At 46.6% G+C, this 21,004-nt stretch overlaps 1 protein-coding gene across 1 annotated transcript in view; it reads right to left on the bottom strand.

The window, feature by feature from the left end:
- The window catches only part of Parp16 (poly(ADP-ribose) polymerase family member 16), a 28,865-nt gene extending 11,162 nt beyond the window's left edge, over nucleotides 1-17,703 (bottom strand). Inside the window, exons 1-2 of the mRNA XM_050151941.1 lie at nucleotides 17,187-17,703; nucleotides 3,126-3,263 (exon numbers count right to left, since the gene is read on the bottom strand). Coding sequence (XP_050007898.1) covers nucleotides 3,126-3,263; nucleotides 17,187-17,360 — 312 coding nt within the window. The 5' untranslated portion in view covers nucleotides 17,361-17,703. The remainder of the gene's footprint in view (nucleotides 1-3,125; nucleotides 3,264-17,186) is intronic.
- Nucleotides 17,704-21,004: the final 3,301 nt, after the last annotated feature.

Here is a 21,004-nt window from a genome sequence, read left to right as displayed (position 1 = left end):
GTAGAGATCTGCCTGCCTTTGCCTCCCAAGTTCTGAGATTAAAGGTGTGTACCACCACCATGCTTGGATCATTTGTAATGCTCCCCCACCCCCCGACACACACTTTTTTGTTGTTTAGACTATTTGTTTATTATTTTACTTATGGTTGGGGAGCAAGTGGGCAGGGTCCCAGTGGAGGTCAGAAGAGTGTATTGGACCCCAGAACTGCAGATACAGGCCCATCTGTGGGTTCTGAAAACCAAACTCAGCTTCTCTGGAAGAGAAACAAGCACTCTTAACTACTGAGGCTTCTCTTCAGCCCCTGTGTTTTCAGAGGGTTTTTTTTTGAGGGGGGGGTGTTTGTTTTCAGAGGGTTTTTCTTGGGGGGGGTTGTTTTGTTTTGTTTGGTTTTTTGAGATTTCATGCAACTCAGGCTGCCGTCCAGTGGCTTTAAAGTCCTGTTCCTCTTCCCTCCACCTCTCCAATGCTGGGACTACAAGTGTGACCACCATGCCCAGCTAAAATGTCCTTTCATAAAGTGATAATACATGGTAGGCAAATGTCCTGACTTGAACAAAATAAAAAGCTGACATTCCTGGATACCAAACTCCCACATTTAATATATTGTATTCATTTTTATTGTGTATGTGTATATGTATGTGCCTCTTTGTCTGTATGTGCACTGCAGGCATTCAGGTGCCCATGAGAGCCAGAAGCAGGCACTGGATCTCCTGGAACCAGAATTAAGGACAGTGGTCAGCTGCATACGGATGCTGGGAACTGAGCCCAGGTCCTCTCCAAGAACAGCAAGTACTCCTAACCACTGACCATCTCTCCAGCCCCACCCTGACACCACCCCACATTTTAATGTGAATTTAAATTGGATCATAATCAAAAGTCAAGGAGCCACCATCACATCTGCTTTAGCTGGAATAGCCAACATCTAGCAGGGCCTTGATCCCGAGTGAGGTATGAGTAAATGATTCCACTCAATAAAGGAAGTAGCTCAACCCACTCTGGAATACAGACACCCTCTCCATGACTCCCTCATGGTTCTTGCTGGGCGGTGGTGGCGCATGCCTTTAATCCCAGCACTCAGGAGACAGAGGTCAGCCTGGTCTACAAAGTGAGTACCAGGACAGACTCCAAAGCTACACAGAGAAACCCTGTCTTGAAAAACCAAACTAAACAAATCATATCAAATTCAGTGCTTACTTGAAATTGATTAACTTAGTAACAGCACATATAGCCAACCTGCCATTGCCACTCAGAGAAGAGAATACCAGACCAGGAATTATATGACCTACTTTGGACCCTGTTGTTCCAGCCTGTTCCTGTGAGCCTCCAGCCAGGCAAGGAAAACTAAATTACGGGACATCTGGCTTGTGCTAAAAACTGTGTTAGGGTCATACCCTTTCTGTCACTGCTCCTCTTGGAAATAACTATGGTCTCACCTTACAAAAGGGGCCCAATAACTGGCTGAAATAAGATTTGAACCCAAGACCTGAAAGATCTGTAGAACATGGCATTTAAATAATTTAGGGTTCTGTTGACGTGAGACATGATTGTTCCTAGTAGCACCCATCTATTCCCGAGAGAATGTTGAGCACCAAAGACACTCCACTTGGGGCTTGTTTTCTTCTTGGCAAAACCGGCCTTTGGGCAAAAAAACTGCCCCTGTCTTGACCACTGACAAAATGCACAATGTACAAACATAACAAGCAGAATACAAGAAAAAAGACTACCAAACCTTGCCAAGACAGGGTAAGATGATTCTGAAATTATTCCTACCTCAGAAAATGGTCTGTCAGTTACTCTAGGTCTTAGCCAAAGTTGGTTACTTCAACATTGCAAGTGAGACTTTGGGTGATTACCTAGGTAGTCAGTTGTCTCTGTCATCTACTACATATTTTGGAAGCTGCTTGATTGCACTTCCTGTCTACTCAAGTAATATTATCTCTCTTCTCAGGCCTTCGATGGGGTTGAAGATTAGATAGTCATAGTTACCTTCCTCTTATGATCTAGTCAAGCCATTTCTAATACTAGACTTAGAGTCCTTATTAAAACATTTAGCAGGGCTGGAGAGATGGCTCAGAGGTTAAGAGCACTGACTGTTCATCCAGAGGTCCTGAGTTCAATTCCCAGCAACCACATGGTGGCTCACAACCATCTGTACTGAGATCTGATGCCCTCTTCTGGCCTGTGGGCAAACATGCAAGGAAACACTATGTACATAATAAATAAATAAAATCTTTTAAAAAAAACATTTAGCATATGCTCCTTGCTTAATATTGTTTAAGCTAGTTGTAGTTCTAGTTTTTATGCTTGATATCTGTTCTTAGTGTGTATAGTTTTGTATTGGGTTTGGAACTCTCTTATTTAGACAAAAGGGGAGGTGATGGGGAACCTTCTTCAGTCAACAGCCTTTAAGAGGCTGGACCAGGTTGGGGAGTGACTTTTAAAAGCCATAGTCCCACCCAGCTCAGCCTCTGCTTCCCTTGCTCCACACTCTGATGTTGGATCCCCGTTTCTGTTCCGTGAGTTTTCCCTTTGAATAAAGAATAGCCTTAAAATACTCTATTTGGAGTTACCTTGGGATTATTTGACTCGTGTTTCCCCCCACTGGACACAGTCTGCAACACCAGTACTTTGGGGTACTTTACTGTTTACCAGCTGGACTGAGCCAGTTCCCTTCCCTCCCCTTCCCTTCTCCCCTTATACTTTTGGTCGTGAGCCTAGCCTGTAACAGCTGAGCCATCTCTCCAGCCCTCCCCTTCTTTCTTAAGCAACACTCCTAAGGTGTGAACAGGGCCTTCACTTAGCAGAAGTGTCTGCAGTTTTGATAGACGTTTGAGCCCTGTGTATGTGCTCCTAGATACTGCTCTAAGAGTGAAAACTCGGTCCTAAAGATGATGGGCATTCGCCCAGCTGAGGTGCACCATCGTTATCCCCATTTCCAGATAAGGAGACACGTGCCGCCGTACTGAACCCGCCAGTGTGTGAGTTCCTGGGCTCTTCAGACATATACCGAGAATCTCTGAGAGTGACACCCATGAACCTGCATTTCAACCAGCTGCCCAGTGGTACCCAGGGAGGTCTCAGAGCCAGTCAGCCTTAGGAACCTGTGACCTACACACCAGTCTTACCTCTGCCTTCTCTGCGCTGTGGATTGTCAGGATCTTGGAGGATAAAATCCAGCTCACCAGGTCCCAGGCCTGTGCATCTGTGTCTCTGGAGGACTGGAGAAGTTCCTTCAGGTTGGGTAACCTGCCAGCATCAGCAAGCTGAAAGGAGACAGAACCACCATCAGCAAAGACCCTGGATAAAATGGTAACTGAATGCCCTCTAGTGGTGATGTAGAAAACTGCACTCCTATCTGAAGGAATTTTATGAGAGTAGATCAAGTCTCCTTCCTAAATAACAACAAACCCTTAAATCTTTACATTCTAAAAGGTTTTGTTTGGTCTTATTCATTTGGTACAAAACATGGCCTGACCTTATGGAAGGTTTCAGGCTTTGTCCTATTAGAACTAATGTACTTAGTTGCAAGAATGTTATTGTAGGGGGCTGGAGAGATGGCTCAGAGGTTAAGAGCACTGACTGTTCTTCCAAAGGTCCTGAGTTCAATTCCTAGCAACCATATGGTGGCTCACATCCATCTGTATTGGGGTCTGGTGCCCTCTTCTGGCCTGCAGGCATACATGGAAGGAATGCTGTATACATAATAAATAAATAAATATTAAAAAAAAGAATGTTATTGTGTTATGGCTGGAGGCTACAAGAATTACTGAGGAGAGGGTGGTCTATATACTCTATGAATGGGTGGTGCCTACACTTTACTAAATGAGTGGTCCCTTCACTTTTTGAATGGGTGGTCCCCACACTTTATAAATGGGTGGTTCCTACACTTTATGAATGGGTGGTCCCCACACTTTATAAATGGGTGGTTCCTACACTTTATGAATGGGTGGTCCCCACACTTTATAAATGGGTGGTTCCTACACTTTATGAATGGGTGGTCCCCACACTTTATAAATGGGTGGTGCCTACACTTTATGAATGGGTGGTCCCCACACTTTATAAATGGGTGGTGCCTACACTTTATGAATGGGTGGTCCCTGTACTCTTCCCCTTCCTGAACACAATGAGTTGATGCTATTCTTATTCCTTGCTTCCTACTTCCTGCCTCTTTCACTCCTAGTCCCCGTCCAGGAAGGTGGCCTGTTTTACTGAGTTCAGTGTCAGGTCCTGTAGATCTGGGAGACATCAGCGAGGGGAATCTTGTGAAATGGAGAAGAAAGCAAAATGATTTTTATTTAAAAGTATTCACTTGTTGGGCAGTGGAGGTACATGCCTTTAATCCAGCATTCAGGGTCTCTGGGTTTGAGGCTAGCCTGGTCTACAGAGCAAGTTCCAGGATAACCAGAGCTACACAAAGGAACACTGTCTCAGGGGTGGGGTGGGGGGAAGGATTCACCACCTGGCTTGTGACAAGATTCAGCAGGTAAAGGTGCTGCAAACCTGAGTTCCATCCTCAGGACCCACACAGTGGGATGACAGAATTGATTCCCACACTCCGACCTCCACGTGTCCACAACGGCACTCCTACACCCCATACACACACACACACACACACACACATACACACAAATTAAAGTGTAAATATCAGTTGGTCATGGTAGTTCATGCCTGCTACACCCAAAGTAGAGAAACAGAGGCAGGAGGATCAAGAATAAAAGCCCTCCTGGGTTAGCTACCTGGTGATTTCAAAACATGCTTGAACTATATTGATGAGACAGACTTAAAAAAATGTTGGGTGTGGTAGCACACGCCTTTAATCCCCAGCACTCAGGAGGCAGAGGCAGGCAGATTTCTGTGAGTTTGAGGCTAGCCTGGTCTAAAGCTAGGACTGTTGCACAGAGAAATTCTATCTAAAAAACAACAACGAAAAGCTCAGGATGTGGCTCAGTGGTAGATTGCCTGCCTATCACATACAAGGCCCCAGTTTAAACCCCAGTATTGAAAAAATAATATTCTGTATTTCTGTGGTCAGGGCTAGTCAGGGCTGGAAGCATACCTGCAATCTCAGATTCAAGAACCTGAGACAGGAAGGTCGCTATGAATTTGAAGCCAGCTCGAGCAACAAAGCAAGACGGAAAAACTGGAGATATCTTTCCACTCAATGTAAGGGGGCCTAGCGTAGCCTTCTGCTCAGCACTGGATCAAACCACACAGCACCAACACAACGCTATAGTCCCGGTACTCAGGAGAAGACAGAGGAGGGTTAGGAGCTCAGGTCATGCTGAGACACACAGCAAGTTCCAGACCGGCCCAGGGTCCGTAAGACCCTGTCTTGAAAAAGAAAGAAAGGGAGGAAAGGAGAAAGGAAGAAGAAAAGGAAAGAGGAAAAACTAAAAGAACGATGAAGGCCATTTAATATCCCAATTCTTTTCTGGGCTCATATTCAGGATGTTTCTTTTTTTAATATTTATTTATTTATTATGTATACAATGGTCTGTCTACATGGATGCCTGCAGGCCAGAAGAGGGCACCAGACCTCATTACAGATGGTTGTGAGCCACCATGTGGTTGCTGGGAATTGAACTCAGGACCTTTGGAAGAGCAGGCAATGCTCTTAACCACTGAGCCATCTCTCCAGTCCCTTCAGGATGTTTCTTAACCCAGAAGCAGAGCTCAGTCACTTCCTTCGACTCCCCAGCACCCCAACTCTCATATCTCACGCTGTGCACCACAAGCCCTATCCACAGTCAGGTCCTGGGCTCAGAGAGCCCCCCCCCCCCAAAAGAACAGTAGTCAGCCAGTCTGGTCTGTATCAGGAGTTTCAGGACAGCCAAGACGACATGGCAAGAATTTTTGTCTCAGTAAACAAATAACTATGTGATACTTGGGGCACAGTGTCTCACTACATAGTTCAGGCTGGCCTGTGACTCACTGTGCAGAACAAGCTAGTTTCAGACTTGGAATGATCCTTAAGCTTCATGCTCTCAAGTACAAAAACTACAGGTGTGTGTCACCAGGCAAGCTAGAGAAGCTCTCTACCAAGCTCATTTTAGCCAGGCAGTAGGCAAAGCCAGCCCAGTCTCTGAGTTCAAGGCCAGCCTGGTCTACAGAGTGAGTTCCAGGACAGCCAAGGCCACTAGAAAAACCCTGTCTTGAAAACCAGAAAACAAAAAAACAATCAACCAATAACAACTCGTTTTGGTTTTTCGAGACAGGGTTTCTCGGTAGCTTTAGAGCCTGTCCTGGAACTAGCTCTTGTAGACCAGGTTGGTCTCAAACTCACAGAGATCCACCTGCCTCTGCCTCCCAAGTGCTGGGATTAAAGGCGTGCGCCACTGTCACCTGGCCGCCACACTCTCTTCTGGTACCCAGGAGCACATGGCATATACTCACAAATACACATACACACACACACACAAAAATACACACATACGCACGCGCACACACATTCTCTCTCTCTAAATAAATTTTTAAAACTGAAGAAAGGACAGAAGAAAAGAGATCAATCAGTCACTCGAGCATAGTGCTACACCCCTGTAATCCCAGCACTCAGGAAGCAGAGGCAGGAGGCTTCTCAAGTGGGAAGCTATTCTGGGCTACACAGTGAACTCTTATCCCCCCCCAAAAAAAAAACTTTAAAAAGAAGAAAAGCAATCAGCAAGCTGAGGCTTTTTCTGAATTCCTAATTTCTAGAAAGCAGGAGGACCCACAAATCCTATCAGACAATGGTCTACATTTGTGTGTGTGTGTTGTCTCACTCACAGCAGAGGCCCATCTCTAACTTCTCTGCCTCAGCCTCCCACCAGCGGAGATTGCAGGTGCGCATTCCCATGCCTGGCATTTGTGCACCTCTGCACAAATGGAAGATGCAGCTGCAGAGATGGCTGGGGTGGGAACGCATGATGGGCAGAGCTGAGAGCTTGTGATTGGCAGACAGAAGAAGTCTCAATAGCCAGCAAAGAGAAAACAGGGAGGCTGGGCCCAATGGGCCAGAAGGGGGCAGTCTAGCCTACCGGCTTTGAGCAATGACAGGGACAACTTAATACTCCCCAGATCACCAGCTCTTGGATCAGGTGATGCTCATCCCCCAGGCAAGACTCAAGCTACTTGGATGCAGGTGGCGGCTGTAGCAGCCCAGAAAAGGTGCAGCAGACAACAAAACTCTGTTAAAAGTAGTTGCCCAGGAAAGTGCCGGAGGCCACAGTTACAGGCGGGGGAGGGGCAGTGCTGAGAAGAGGATGGACCAAAGGGCACCTGCCTCAGGGACCAAACCACGACATCTGCGACGGTGAGGGCAGGGAAGGAACAAGCTGGTGTGGGAGGCTGCCAGGCAACGGCTGGGAGATGAATGCTGCAACTTCATATGGGTGTGCGCTAGGTCTATCACATGCCTAAGACACAAAAATCTACGTTTACTGAAATGGGTTGGGGGTAAAAAGCAAGTAGGTGGGGTGGGCCTAGTGGTGAGTGCCTATCTTGCCAGTATTTGGGAGGCTGAGGTAGGAGAACTGCCACGAATCTGAGGCCAGCCAGGTTTAGAGTGAAATCCTGGTTCAAGAAACAAAATCAAAACAGTCCAGGGATGTAGCTCAGTTGGTAGCATTCTGGCCTCGCAGGCCCTGGGTTTGATCCCCAATACCAAATTAAATCAGCGTGGGGAACACACCATTAGTTGGGAGGTGGAAGCAGGAGGATAAGAAGTTAAGGGTCATCCTTGGCCACACAGGGAATCCGAGGCTAGCGTGAGTAACAGAAACTAACTCAAAGCAAAAGCAAAGGGATCTAGAGTCAGCAGTTAAGAACACTGATTGGTCTTCCTGAGGACCTGCGTTCGATTCTCAGCATCACCATGGTGGCCAACAATCTCCTCTGACTCCAGTTCCAGGAGATCTGATGTCTTCTTCAGGCCTCTGTGAGCATAAGGCATGCATGTGGCACATATACATACATGTAATTAAAACACCCATAAAATAAACTAAATCTCAGCCCAGTGCTGGTGATGGTGGTAGAGGCATACGACTGTAATCCCAGCACTCGGGAGGCAGAGGTAGGTCATTCTCTCCCAGCGTGGTCTACACAGTGAGTTTCAAGACAGCCAGGACTACGCAGAGAAACCCTGTTTCAAAAACCAAAACAAACCAACAAACAAAACCCCACTAAATCTCTTGATCTCTTAGGGCAGGCAGTTATTCCTTGATGAGGGATTTCCCCTTTGTATGCTACGAATGTTTTATTGTCATTGGTTAATAAAGAAGCCTCTTTCAGCCAATGGCTTAACAGAATATAATGAGGCTTGAGAAGATATAGAGAAATGTTGAAGGGAGGCCGCTTGTTGGTTCCCTAGAAACCATATTATTTAAATCACTGCTTGGCCCATTAGCTCTAGCTTATTTGCTAACTCTTACATCTTAATTTAACCCATCTACATTCATCTGTGCAGCACCACAAGGTCGTCGTCTACCAGCAAAGTTTAGGCCTGTCTGTCTCCTGTGGCTGCTCCATGGCTTCTCTCTGACTCCGCCTCCTTTTTCCCAGCATTCAATTTAGTTTCCCCTCAGCTCTGTTCCCCTATAGCTTTGCTATAGGTCCAAAGTAGTTCCTTTATTAACCAATGATATTCACAACATACAGAGGGGAATCTCACATCAGAGAAAGAGTAGGCGGAGTCAGAGAGATGTCATGGAGCCATAGCAGGAGACAGACACCAGACAGCTGACAGAATCTTATCAGTAGGCCACAACCACATGGCAATACACAGGTTAATATAAATGGGTTAAGATGTAAGGGCTATCTAGAAGGGGCTGGAGAGATGGCTCAGTGGTTAAGAGCACAGACTGCTCTTCCAGAGGTCCCAGGTTCAATACCCAGCACCCATATGGCAGCTCACAGCTGTCTGAAGATCCAGTTACAGGGGATCTGACACCTTCACACCAATGCACAGAAAACAAAGTTGAATAAATCATAAAAAATATTTTTAAAAAAGAGCTAGCTAGAAATATGCTTAAGCTATTGGACAAACAGTATTGCAATTATATAGTTTCTGTGTGTTTATCTCAGGTCTGGGTGGCTGGGAAATGAAGGAGCAGTCTCTACAATTCCTGCCACTCCTTCTTAGCTCAGCTCTGTTCATTTGTGACTCCCGCTGACCTGCAGGAAAGCTCTCTACCCGGGACCACAGCTACTACACTTGGCTGAGACTCAGCTCAGCGGTCACTCAACTCTCATTAGAAAAGCTTGTAGGAGACAGGAGGTCCTTAGCACTCACTGATAAGCACTAGGGTAACCTGGAATGTCAAACATGCAGGGTTGTCTCTTAAAGGGAGAGATAACCTGTTTTCCTCCTAGGAGGCTGGGAACCAAGGTGGTTAATAGCCTGATGACCTCTGCACTATCTTATCCTACCCAGACCCTTAAGATGTCACACGTAGTCGTAGTCAACCTATAGAACCCCTCTTTGTGGACAATATCACATATGCTTTACAAAGAGTTTTGATATAATCATCATTTTAAGCTTTGTTGTATACAAGAGATTGAGTTAATTATCATCAGGAAACTTTTTTCCCAAATTGTGCTGTGCTTAAATATGCCTAAAACAAACCGCCAGTGTCAGTGCTTGAACCAACACCAGTTACTGAGTCATGTTGAACTGGACGTCCTTATTGCTGTACACAGACTGCCACTCTTCTGGCCGCAGTGTTTGCAGAGACCCACACACAGTACACAGTAATTAGTACAGAGCCACACAACTGTACAACGTGGAGAAGGTGAGTCTTTAGAGCACGCATTCCTAAACGGGAGGTTTCTGTCAAGCCCCTCCCCTCAAGGCTCCGGGATCTATGTAGAAGAGGAAGCAGAAATATTGTTAAAAACCAGAGGTGATGGAAGACTCCAGGGTAAGAGCATCATACAGACACAACAGAGTTGATGCACGCATGAACTCAGAGACTATGACAGACACATAAGGCCTGAACCAGACAAAGCCTTAGCACAGAGAAAGGAAGTGGACACAAAGTTCCACCTCTAACCAAGACGCTGTTTGCAGATGATACCTGCTGGGAAAGGGAACATTTCTCCAGTGGAAGGCTGCTAGACATACCACACACCCCAGGGAAGGCCCCACGCTCAGGAGTAGTTGGCCAGCACAAAATAGACCCCATATTTTTTATGCATTTTTCATTTTGTTTGGTTGGTTTTTTGTGGCTTTTTTTTTTTTTTTTTTTTTTTGGTCTTACTGTTTTGTTGTATTGATTTGTTTTTCGAGGCAGGGTTTCTCTGTGTAACAACTCTACAGATCCACCGGCCTCTGCCTCCCAAGTGCTGGCACTAAAGGCAAGCATCACCACCACCTTAGCTATTTTCTTTGTTAGCTTGTTTTGACCTTTGTTTTTATTAATATTCATTTTTATTTTATGGGCATTGGCGTTTTTGCCTGCATGTATGTCTGCATATATGCTGCTGGATTCCCTAGAACTTAAGTTATACACAGTTGTGAGCTGTCATGTGGGTTCTGGGAATTAAACCCAGGTCCTCCTCAAGAGCAAGCAGTGCTCTTAACTACTGAGCCATCTCTCCAGCAGCCCCTCCTTTTTCTTCTGAAAGAGAAAGAACTGAATTAGGGAGGTGAGGAGAATCAGGGAGGAGTTAGGGAAGGAAAAGAATATGATTAAAATGTATTATATAAAGAAATTCAAATAAAATAAATAAATCTCAAAAACATAACAAAGGAACTAGAATTGTATGGGTACTGGTTGAAGCACAGAACCCTGGAGCCTATAAACTGTGTGGGTGGTAGTGCTTGGAATCCTAGCACTCAGGATCTAGAGGCAGAAGGATCCGGAAGTTTAAGACCAGCCTTAGCAGGCTGGAGAGATGGCTCAGCCGTTAAAGGCTGGGCTCATAACCAAAATTATAAGACCAGCCTTAGCTTACATAGGGTCCACAGCAAGCTTGACACTAGCCTCAGCTACATGAGACCTGTCTCAAAGAAAGAGTGGGAAGGGAAGGAGAGGAAAAGGCAAGGGAAGGAGGGAGAAAAGAGAGACAAGGAGAGGAAAGAAGGAAATGTGGACTTTGCATCTAAAAAGAAATTCGAGCAGTGTCCAGGCACAGGCAGCACTTTAGAAATGCCTTCTTTGTGGTCATCTCTGATTCTCAGACAACGGAATGGGAGTCAACTTATGGCTGCTACGTCTAGAACTCTATTTGCTTTCTGTTCATAATAAGGGTGGTGGGTCTGATGTCCTGAATTCATAATAAAGGTGATGCCAGACATCTTGAGTTCCATCCCCAGGACCCTCATGGAAGGAGAGAACAAACTCTCCCGATTGTCTGTCCTTTGAGCTTTGAACACATCCACCTTCACAAACAAGTAAACAAATAAATAAATACCCCAACACCAGGCTGGGGATTGTAATTCTGTGGACTGCTACACTGTAGTGGTCCAGCATGCATGAAGCCCGTGGCCGGGTCCCCAGCTCTGCTTACACAATTATCTTCATCTTCTACTGCTCACCAGTGTACTTACTAGCATGGTTTTTAAAAAGTGGTTGGGGGGCTGGAGAGATGGCTCAGAGGTTAAGGACACTGACTGTTCTTCCAGGAGTCCTGAGTTCAATTCCCGGCAACCACATGGTGGCTCACAACCATCTAAAATGAGATCTGGTGCCCTCTTCTGGCCTGCAGGCATACATGGCGGCAGAACACTGTATTGTATATGTAATAAATAAAATCTTTATAAAAAAAAAAGTGGTTGGGGCTGGAGGGATGGCTCAGAGGTTAAGAGCAGTGGCGGCTCTTCCTGAGGTTCTGAGTTCAAATCCCAGCATCCACATGGTGTCTCACAACCATCTGTACTGAGATCTGGCGTCCTCTCCTGGCCTTCAGGCATACATTATAATAAATAAATCTTAAAAAAAAAAAAAAAGAAGTGGACCCACCCCTCCATTCTCCACTTTAACTCCCACAGTTGAGATATCTTCCCCAGCACATATCCTCCTGTATCTGTGTCTGTACCCAAGCCTTTTGTGCCATTTTTCTCTCCCTACTCTTCAGTCACAGCTTTGAGTGGAGCAGTTAAAGTAATCTGAGGGTTGGGGATGTCACTCAACGGTAGAGTACTTGCCTGGCATGTTGAAATGTTGAATAAGGTATCAAGTATTACCTCCCCCCCAAAACAAAGCCGGGTGATGGTGGCCCATGCCTTTAATCCCAGTACTAGGAGGCAGAGGCGTGCAGATCTCTGTGAGTTCAAGGACAGCCTGGTCTATAGACCGAGTTCCAAGACAGGCTCTAAAGCTATAGAGAAATCCTATCTCGAACCCCCCACCCACCCACCCACACAGTATCAAGTATTACCACTGGATGTGATGGTTCACGCTTTTAATCCCAGCACTGGGGAGGCAGAGGTAGGCAGATTGTTGTGAGTTTGAAGCCAGCCTGGTCTACACAGCAAGTTCCAGAACAACCAGGGCCCTGTTATAGTATTTACCTAAAGCAGTTTTATTAGACCAGACCAAATCTAAACACTATAATTTTCTCCCTACCCAGCACCTGAGTACTTGTGGAAACCCCCAAAATCAATTGATAGGAAAATTAAAATGCTACACATAACCTACAAACAACAAGAATCCCAATACTAGGGCTACACTGATCCATGAGACCACTTGCTGTAAGGATGACACCCAGGCATCAGGGTTTTGTTTTGTTTTGTCTTAAGCTTCTTGGGTAAATTCAATGTCAGACAAGGCTGAGAGCCTAGAAAAAGTGATGTATCCCAGGAAATGTCAATATCCCATTTCTAACCTGGAAAAAAGAAAGGTCTTTCTCACAAAGCTCCATTAGCCTGTGGCCCAGCAAGGCTATGACAAAGAGAAACAAACAATTATTAACATAGAAGGGGGATTTTCTGTGGCATTATTTGTGAAAGCCGTTATCTTAGTTGGGTTTCTACGGCTGTGAAGAGACAACTCCTGTAAAGGAAAACATTTAACTGGGGCAGCTCGTTCACAGTTCAGAGGTTCAGAAAACCTTCATCGTGGTGGGACACGCCAGCAGACACGGTGCTGGAAACTTAGCTGAGAGTTCTAGGAAATGGCCAGACACCAGGTGTTTCTTGAGCACACGTGAGACCTCAAGCCGCCTCCACACTGACACACTTCCTCCAACAAGAGCATTCTTACTCCAACAAAGCCGAGTCTCCCAACAGTGCCACTCCCTTGGGGACCATTTCCTTTCAAACCACCACAGTCAATTTTAAAGTTGTGAAAGAAGCAGGCATAGTAGTGTTCACTTGTGATCCCAAGTACTCAGAAGTCTGAGGCAGGAGGATTCCAAATTCTAGACTAGTCTGGACTTAAAAAAAAAAAAAACGGATACGTAACTTAGTGGACAGAATATCTATCTGCCTAGCAAACACCAGCTCCCAGCGTTTGGTTTTCAGCAGCACATTAAAGGGATGGTAGAGGGGGACGGGTGTGTGACAGCTCGTGGATAAGATTAAAGGGATGGTAGGGGGGGGGACGGGTGCGTAGACAGCTCGTGGATAAGATTAAGGGGATGGTGGAGTGGGGGCGGGTGCGTAGACGGCTCGTGGATAAGGTGTTTGCTATGCAAACATAAGGACAGAGTTTGAATCCCTAAAACCCATGCCCAAAGCTGGCAGATGAGGCCAGCTGTAATCCTAGCACTCAGGACAGCTAAACTAGCTGGAATCGGCAAGCTTCAGGTTCCGGGAGAAACCCTGCCTCAATAAGTGGACAGTGATGGAGAAGACAACCAATATAAGCTTCAGGTTTCCACACCAGTGGGCACACACACAAGTCCACACACAGTACAATACACACGCGCAAACACATGCAAATTAAATAAACAAAACACCTCTGGGTAGGACTGACTGCTGCATGTGGGACCCAGAACAAGGAAAGCTTTCATTTGCGTCTACCGGAGCCTCCTGGGCACAGGGCAGAAATGGTATCAGGACTCAGGGCACTGAAACCTTATAGGAGTTTTCTTTCTTTTTTTTTAATTAATTAATTTTGGGGGGTGGAGTCTAACTGGCTGTCCTGGAACTCACTATATAAACCAGGCTGTCCTCAAAACTCACAGAGGTCAGCCTGCTCTGCCTCCAGCAGTGTGCATGTGTGTGCGCGTATGTATGTGTCTCAGTGACTGTGGAGGCCAGAGGACAACTTGCAGGAGCAGTTCTCTCCTTCCACTGTGAGCTCTAGGGACCAAACACAAGGAATCAGGACTGTGCAGGAAGCACTTTTACCCACACCAGCTCTGTTTTGCCATTCTTTTTTTCAGTGACGGTTTCTCTGTAGCTTTGGAGCCTATCGTGGAACTTACTCTGTAGACCAGGCTGGCCTTGAACTCACAGAGATCCACCTGCCTCTGCCTCCCAAGTGCTGGGATTAAAGGCACCCAGCCATTCTGCCATTCTAACAAGCCCCAAGATGATGGTGATTGGGATGTTGGTACAGATTTTAGTCCCAAACACTCTGAGCACAGAAAGCCTGCAGTCAATTCAGAGGAGTTGTCACTAGCCACCCCCCACCCCCATAAAGGGCTCGTGGTCTAACCGAAAACCAGGACATAGTATTTTCTAAAGGAAAGAAACAAACAAAAGCTTAACAGTTGTCACATCCAGTAATAATCTGGGGACAAAAGGCAAAGGGCCAGGACATCCCGAGAGTGCTGTATATCCTCTGGCCTCATAAGGGCTTATGAAACCCTGCTACCAAGGAAGGTGGAAGACTCTCCGCCTGCGCAATCAGCACGTACTCGATTAGATTCCTCAAGTCTGGGTAAGTACTTCCTAGGCCAGGCCCAGACAACACAAAGAATTCTCTTTGTAAAAAAATCAAAGAACTAGCCGGGCGTGGTGGCTCATGCCTGTAATCCCAGGACTTGGGAAGCAGGGGCAGACAGATCTCCATGAGTTTGAGGACAGCCTAGTCTACAAAATGAGTTCCAGGACAGCCAAGGCTACACAGAGAAGCCCTGTCTTGAAAAAAACAAAATAAAACAAAAGAAAAAAAAATCAAAGAACTGACTTAGCATAGAAATGTTCTCAAAATAAGGCAGCTCAGAGATAACTGCGGGCTTTGGGTACAGTGGCAGGGTAAGGCCAGACCCTGCCTAACGCCAGGGACTTGGTTCAAAGGGTTCTCTAGCAGGCAAGTCAATAAAACAATTCAGACCAGAGAACTAATGGTCCAAAGGTGTGGAGGGAAGTAACTGTAAAAGGCCCAAAGTGGCAAACACTCTATTACTTCCAAAGCCTTCAGCAAGAAAAAGAGGACATTTTAAAAAAAAAACAGCTTCCTAAGTTACCTTCTTCAGATAACCACAAAATGATCCAGAAGGCCAAATTCAGAATGGGCTTGCTTTTCTTTGAACATTAGCCTTTGAAGTCACTTGACCTATAAACAGCTGTTGTCAACCTTAAGCAAGCATGTTTTGTGCCCCAGTCCCTTATAGCACCAACTCAAAAAAAAAAAAAAAAAAAAAAAGTGAATACCAGAACTTTTCAGACTTCCCACTTACGGTGCCCTAACTGGCCCGGACATTGCAGTCAAGACTCAGCATCTCAGCACATGGGAGGACTGTGCTGCAAGACTAGGCACAGCCAGAAGGCTTGGCCACTGTTGACTGCTTGACCTCCCAGGAATAAAGGCAGAGGGAACACAGTACACATGACGTCTTCAGAGATGGTGCTAGACACTAAAAGTCCACTCTGAATTCCCTTTCATTGAATAACAGGGTTCATTACACGAGCTGACTTCACCAAACTGAAAAGTTTATGCATTCCTGGCAGGGCCTCAACCTGGTGATGATGAATTACCTTTTATTATACATATTATACATGGAGTTGTGGTCCTAATACTTTGTAGAGGATTTATTTTTATTTAAAGAAGAAAAAAATTAATGTATATGGCTGTTTTGCCTGGATGTATGTCTGTGTGCCTTGTGTATTCCTGGTGCTGACAGAGTCCTGAGTCCCCTGGACCTGGAGTTAGATAATTGTTAAACCACCATATGGGTCCTGGGAATTGAACCCGAGTCCTCTGGAAGAGCAGCCAGTGCTCTTAACCTCTGAGCCATCTCCCCAGCCCCAGATTTTTGCATTTATACTCAGGAATGGCATTGCCCAATAATTTTCTTTTCTTTGTATTACTTTTATCAGCTTTAATACCAAGGATATACCAGCCTTTTTTTTTTCTTTCCTACTTTCTTGTTTTGAGATAGTCTTATGTAGTCCAGGCTGTACAGAAACTAGACACAAGGCTGACCTTGAACTATTATTGAACCTATTGCTTCCACCTCTCAGTTGCTGGGGTTACAGATGTCCGTCTGCCACCACATCTAACTACATATCAATATTGGAAGAATTTCTATGAGACTGTAATTATTTGTTACACCTAGATTTTGAAATAGCACTCATCAATGAAGCAGCTAGGCTCAAAGGTTTGTTTGTTTCTTTTTGTAGCCCAGGCTAGCTTCAAATTTGTGTTTCTCCTACCTCCTTCTTCTGGGTATACACACCACGACCAGAGACTTTCTATTTTCTTTACTCAATCAACTTTGGCAACTTATATCTTCCTAGGTAGTGCCAAATATTTGAACTACAAGGAGAGCTGACATCTGGATACTAACCCTAGCTCTTCAAGAAATTATATGCCTTATAGGACAAGCATGGAGTTGAAGCCTGTAATTTCCGCACTCAGAATTATTAATTATCAGAAAGTCACAACACATCTGTGCCCTGTGTGGGGCTGTTTCTATAAGAACTGTTCCTATGTAACTTCATCTGAAGAGCAAAGTCTAGCTAGTTGCAAAGGGAGGGACCACTTCCCAGCTAGGCAGAACGGCTGGATCAGACAGACGCCCCTTTGGAGCCACACTTGAGCATTTTTGTGGATGACTATGCAGCTGTTCCTCGCATCACTCCCGGGAGTCTGTCACCGACACGAGGAAGCAGCCACCAACTGACTTGGCAGTGTGTCTACACGAGGGTGTTGAGGAGTGTTCTTGCTGATGGAAACCTTCCCCAAGGCCAGGCTGGCAATGGGAAGTCCAAGGAATTGGTGTGTTTTCTAACACGGGCGGCGCTGCCTCTGCCTGCCGTTCCACGGGGCCACTTGGCCCAGGATGCGGCGAGCAACTCTCGATCAGGGCGCACTCACCAGGGCCTCGAAGTCCTTAAAGTCGTGGCGGGCGTAGGAGGCGGGGAAGGGCCGCAGCACCGAGTCCCGCTTGTAGCTCTGCAGCGCCGAGGCGAAGAGGCTGCAGCGGAGGTCCGCGGCCAGCACGTCGCGGCTCGCCGCTTCCCTGGCTGCCGCCCTGCTGGAGAGCTGCATCCCGGGCTCGTGGCGGCGCGTGGCCGGAGGAGGCAACGCGGGGCAGCCCGGGGCCTGAGCCCGGGGGACCGCGGACCGTCAGCAACCGGGTTTCCCAGTCCGGGGGTGGAGCTAAGCAAAGAGGTGACAAGATGACAGCGGTGAGAACGCGCTGACGAGCGTCCTCTGCAGGACACTGGGCTCGATCACTCAGTGCAAGGAACACGAGGTCTGGAGAGCCACCTCTCGGACCCCGCCAGCCCCGGAGCCCCAGGCCTGGAGGAGCCGCTACAGCACCTGGCGGGGCAGAACCCCGGGACCCGGGGCCCCCCGGGGCCTGGCCGCCCCACTGCCTGCAGCCACGGCCTACCTCCCCGCCCGCCGCTCTCACGCCGCTCCGCCCACCGGCCCAGGCCCGCCCCTCTCCGCGCCCTGACTTGCCGCGCTCAGCCAGCGCCAGCCCGCGGGTTCCCGAGGAGCCCAGCTGGTCAGTGTGCGGGACAAAGGTGCCCATGCCGCTGCCAATCACCCTTGCAGCAGCGCCAGATGGAAATCATTCCGGGGCCCGCCCTGGGGACTGGCCTTTGTCCTGGCTCTGCGGGTTGTGCCTGCCTCTCCCACCTTGGGAATTGCCACCTGTTGAATAAATCGGTTCCCTCCGGAGCTGGCGCGCTGCACTGACACCCAGGGAAACTGAGGCCTGGAGTGATGCAATACTTTCTCAAGACACGGTAGCCAACGCAGAGTCCTTCCTCTCTACGTTACGGCCTCCGGAATTCTCTCAATTGCTCAAATGTATGACCTCAGATCTCCCAAGGTCCTCCTGCGTTGAAGGCCTCGAACAGGAAGCCTGGAAAACAAGCACAGGAGGGCAGAGGGAGCAGTGACCTATCCCCGAGGAAGGGAAACGACCGGACTCCCAAATGACTCAGCGGCTGGACAGGAAAAAGCATCTGCTGCCAGTCCTGGCGATCTCAGTTCAATCCCCGGATCCCACTTGTAGAAGGCGAGAATTGACTGCAGAAATTTCAGCATTTTGTCTGGGGCTTCCATATGCAGCCCAAGGCTCAAGTATGCCCACGCTCAAACATATACACAAAATAAGAAAATATAAGCCGGGTGTTGGTGGCGCACGCCTTTCACCCAACACTCTGGAGGCAGAGACAGGCCTGTCTCTCTAAGTTCAAAGACAGTCTGGTCCACAGAGCGAGTTCCAGAACAGGCTCCAAAGCTACAGAAAAACCCTGTCTAAAAGAGAGAGAGAGAAAGAAAGAAAAGAACAAACAGGCTCCCACCACTTCTCCCTACTCAAGGCTTTATTAGGAAAACAAAACTTTTTGTCCTCCTGATCACACAGAAATAAAAGCACAAGCCTATGCTGAAATTATTAAACAAACAAACAAACAAAAAATCCCCTTTAAAGACGCTGAATGTAGCAGCACACAGAGTGTGGGGCAGATGCAAGAGGATCTCTGTGTATTCCAGGCCAGGACTACAAAGAGAAACCTTGTCTCAAAATAAATAAAAATAATTTAAAAATAAATAAAAACGCCACAAACAGCACTGGGGACATAGCTCAGTGGAAAAGAACACTTGCTCCTCAAATGCCCAGCACAACGTTAAAAGCAGAGTGTGGCCATGGCTGCAGACAGAAGTAATTCTGGGGCTTGCTAGTGCGGGACTAGCTCCAGGTTCAGTAAAGCCCTATCTCAAAAGACTAGGGTGGGAAGTGATGGACCTGGTCACTTCCTCCTCTGGCCTCTCCTCCCATGAGTGCAAAAGCTCATACATCATGGGGGCAGGGAGGGGCTAGGAAGATGACTTAGTGGGTAAGGTACTTGCTGCCAAGCCAGATGACCTGAGTATAATCCTTCTTACCCACGCAGTGGAGAGAGACTCAAACATATATGCAAACATTAAAAATAAAAAACCTGGGCCTGGAGAGATGGCCTGGTGGTTAAGAACACTGACTGCTCTTCCAGAGGACCCGGGTTCAAGTCCCAGCACCCATATGGCAGCTCACAACTGTCTGTAAAAAGTTTCAGGGGATCTAACACCTTCAAACCAATGACCATAAAATAAAGTTAAATAAATACTAAAAAATTCTTTAAAAAATAAATAAATAAATAAATAAATAAAAATAAAAAACCTCAGCCAAACATAATAAAATAATAAATAAACATACACATATAGCACTGGGCTCTCTGAGAAATAAACCCCTTCCTCGGGCATTCAAGTGTGGCTGTGTTCTGTGTTCATCAGACTTTGGGAGAGAAGGAAGACGAGACTACATCCACAGACCCCACAGAGCTTCCCCGGACAGGCAATGGGTGCAGGCTACCTCCAGGAGCCCTCCTGATAACAGCTGTTGTAAAACCTGAACTGATCTAGAATCACCAAAATGTCTGAGAGATTTATGGCCTCAAATAAAACCCACAAATCCCCCAAAGTCCTGGGATCCCATGGAGCACCAGGAATGCTAAGGTAGCTGGTGTACATCTGGAGTGCAATGGACGAACCTCACCCTGGGAAAACCTTCTGACCATCTCTCCGGTCAGATAAGTATAATAAATGTAATTTTTTAAAATACTAATGAGGGGGCTGGAGAGATGGCTCAGTGGTTAAAAGCTTTGCCTGCTCTTCCAAAGGTCCTGAGTTCAGTTCCCAGCAACCACGTGTACTCAAACCATCTGTAATGAGATTTGGTGCCCTCTTCTGGCCTGCAGGGATACATGCAGGCAGAACACTAAATACATAATAAATAAATAAATCTTTAAAAAAATAAAAATACTAATGAAGGGCCAGAGAGAAGGCTCAACAATACAAATAGCTTCCGGCTCTTCCAGAGGACCTGAATGCAGTTCCCAGTACCCGCATCAGCCGTTCACTCCGCTTCCACGGAATCCAACACTTTTGCCACTCACATGTGGAGTACACATGTTAACTATGTGGAGACACACACAGTTAACAATAAAGGAACCGGAAAGATGACTCAGGGGTTAAGATCACTGGCTGTGCACCCAGAGGACCCGGGTTTGGCTTTGAGCACCCACATGGCAGCTCACAGCCCTCTGTCGCTGCCGTCCCAGGTGAGCCAGAGCTGTCTGTCTTCTTCCTCATCAGGCACCAGGCATGCATGCGGCACACAAACATACATTCAGGCAAAACACCCATATGCATAAACGATTTTTAAAAATAATCTCTATAATTCTCTTAAAAATAAAAGTACTGCCAGTGGTGGTTGTGACATACACCTTTAATCCCAGTACTCAGGAGGCAGAGACAGGCGGATCTCTTTGTGTTCGAGGCCAACCTGGTCTACAGAGTGAGTTCCAGGACAGCCATAGCTACACAGAGAAACCCTGTCTTGAAAAACAAAAACAAGCAAAACAAAAATTTAATTAATTTAATTAAATAAAAATGATAATGAAGCCGGGCGGTGGTGGCGCATGCCTTTAATCCCAGCACTTGGGAGGCAGAGGCAGGCAGATCTCAGTGAGTTCGAGACCAGCCTGGTCTACAGAGCTAGTTCCAGGACAGGCTCCAAAGCTACAGAGAAACCCTGTCTCGAAAAACCAAAAAAAAAAAAAAAAAAAAAAAAGTTAATGAAACAGAGAGAGCAAGAACAAGTATATGATTGCAGTTTTGCGTTATTACTCTTAATG

This window comes from Alexandromys fortis, unplaced genomic scaffold (genome assembly GCF_014885135.2).
Source record: "Alexandromys fortis isolate MF-2015 unplaced genomic scaffold, M_Fortis_MF-2015_v1.1 scaffold_70, whole genome shotgun sequence".
Lineage (NCBI taxonomy): Eukaryota > Metazoa > Chordata > Mammalia > Rodentia > Cricetidae > Alexandromys > Alexandromys fortis.
This window is presented reverse-complemented; position numbering and strand designations above follow the sequence as displayed.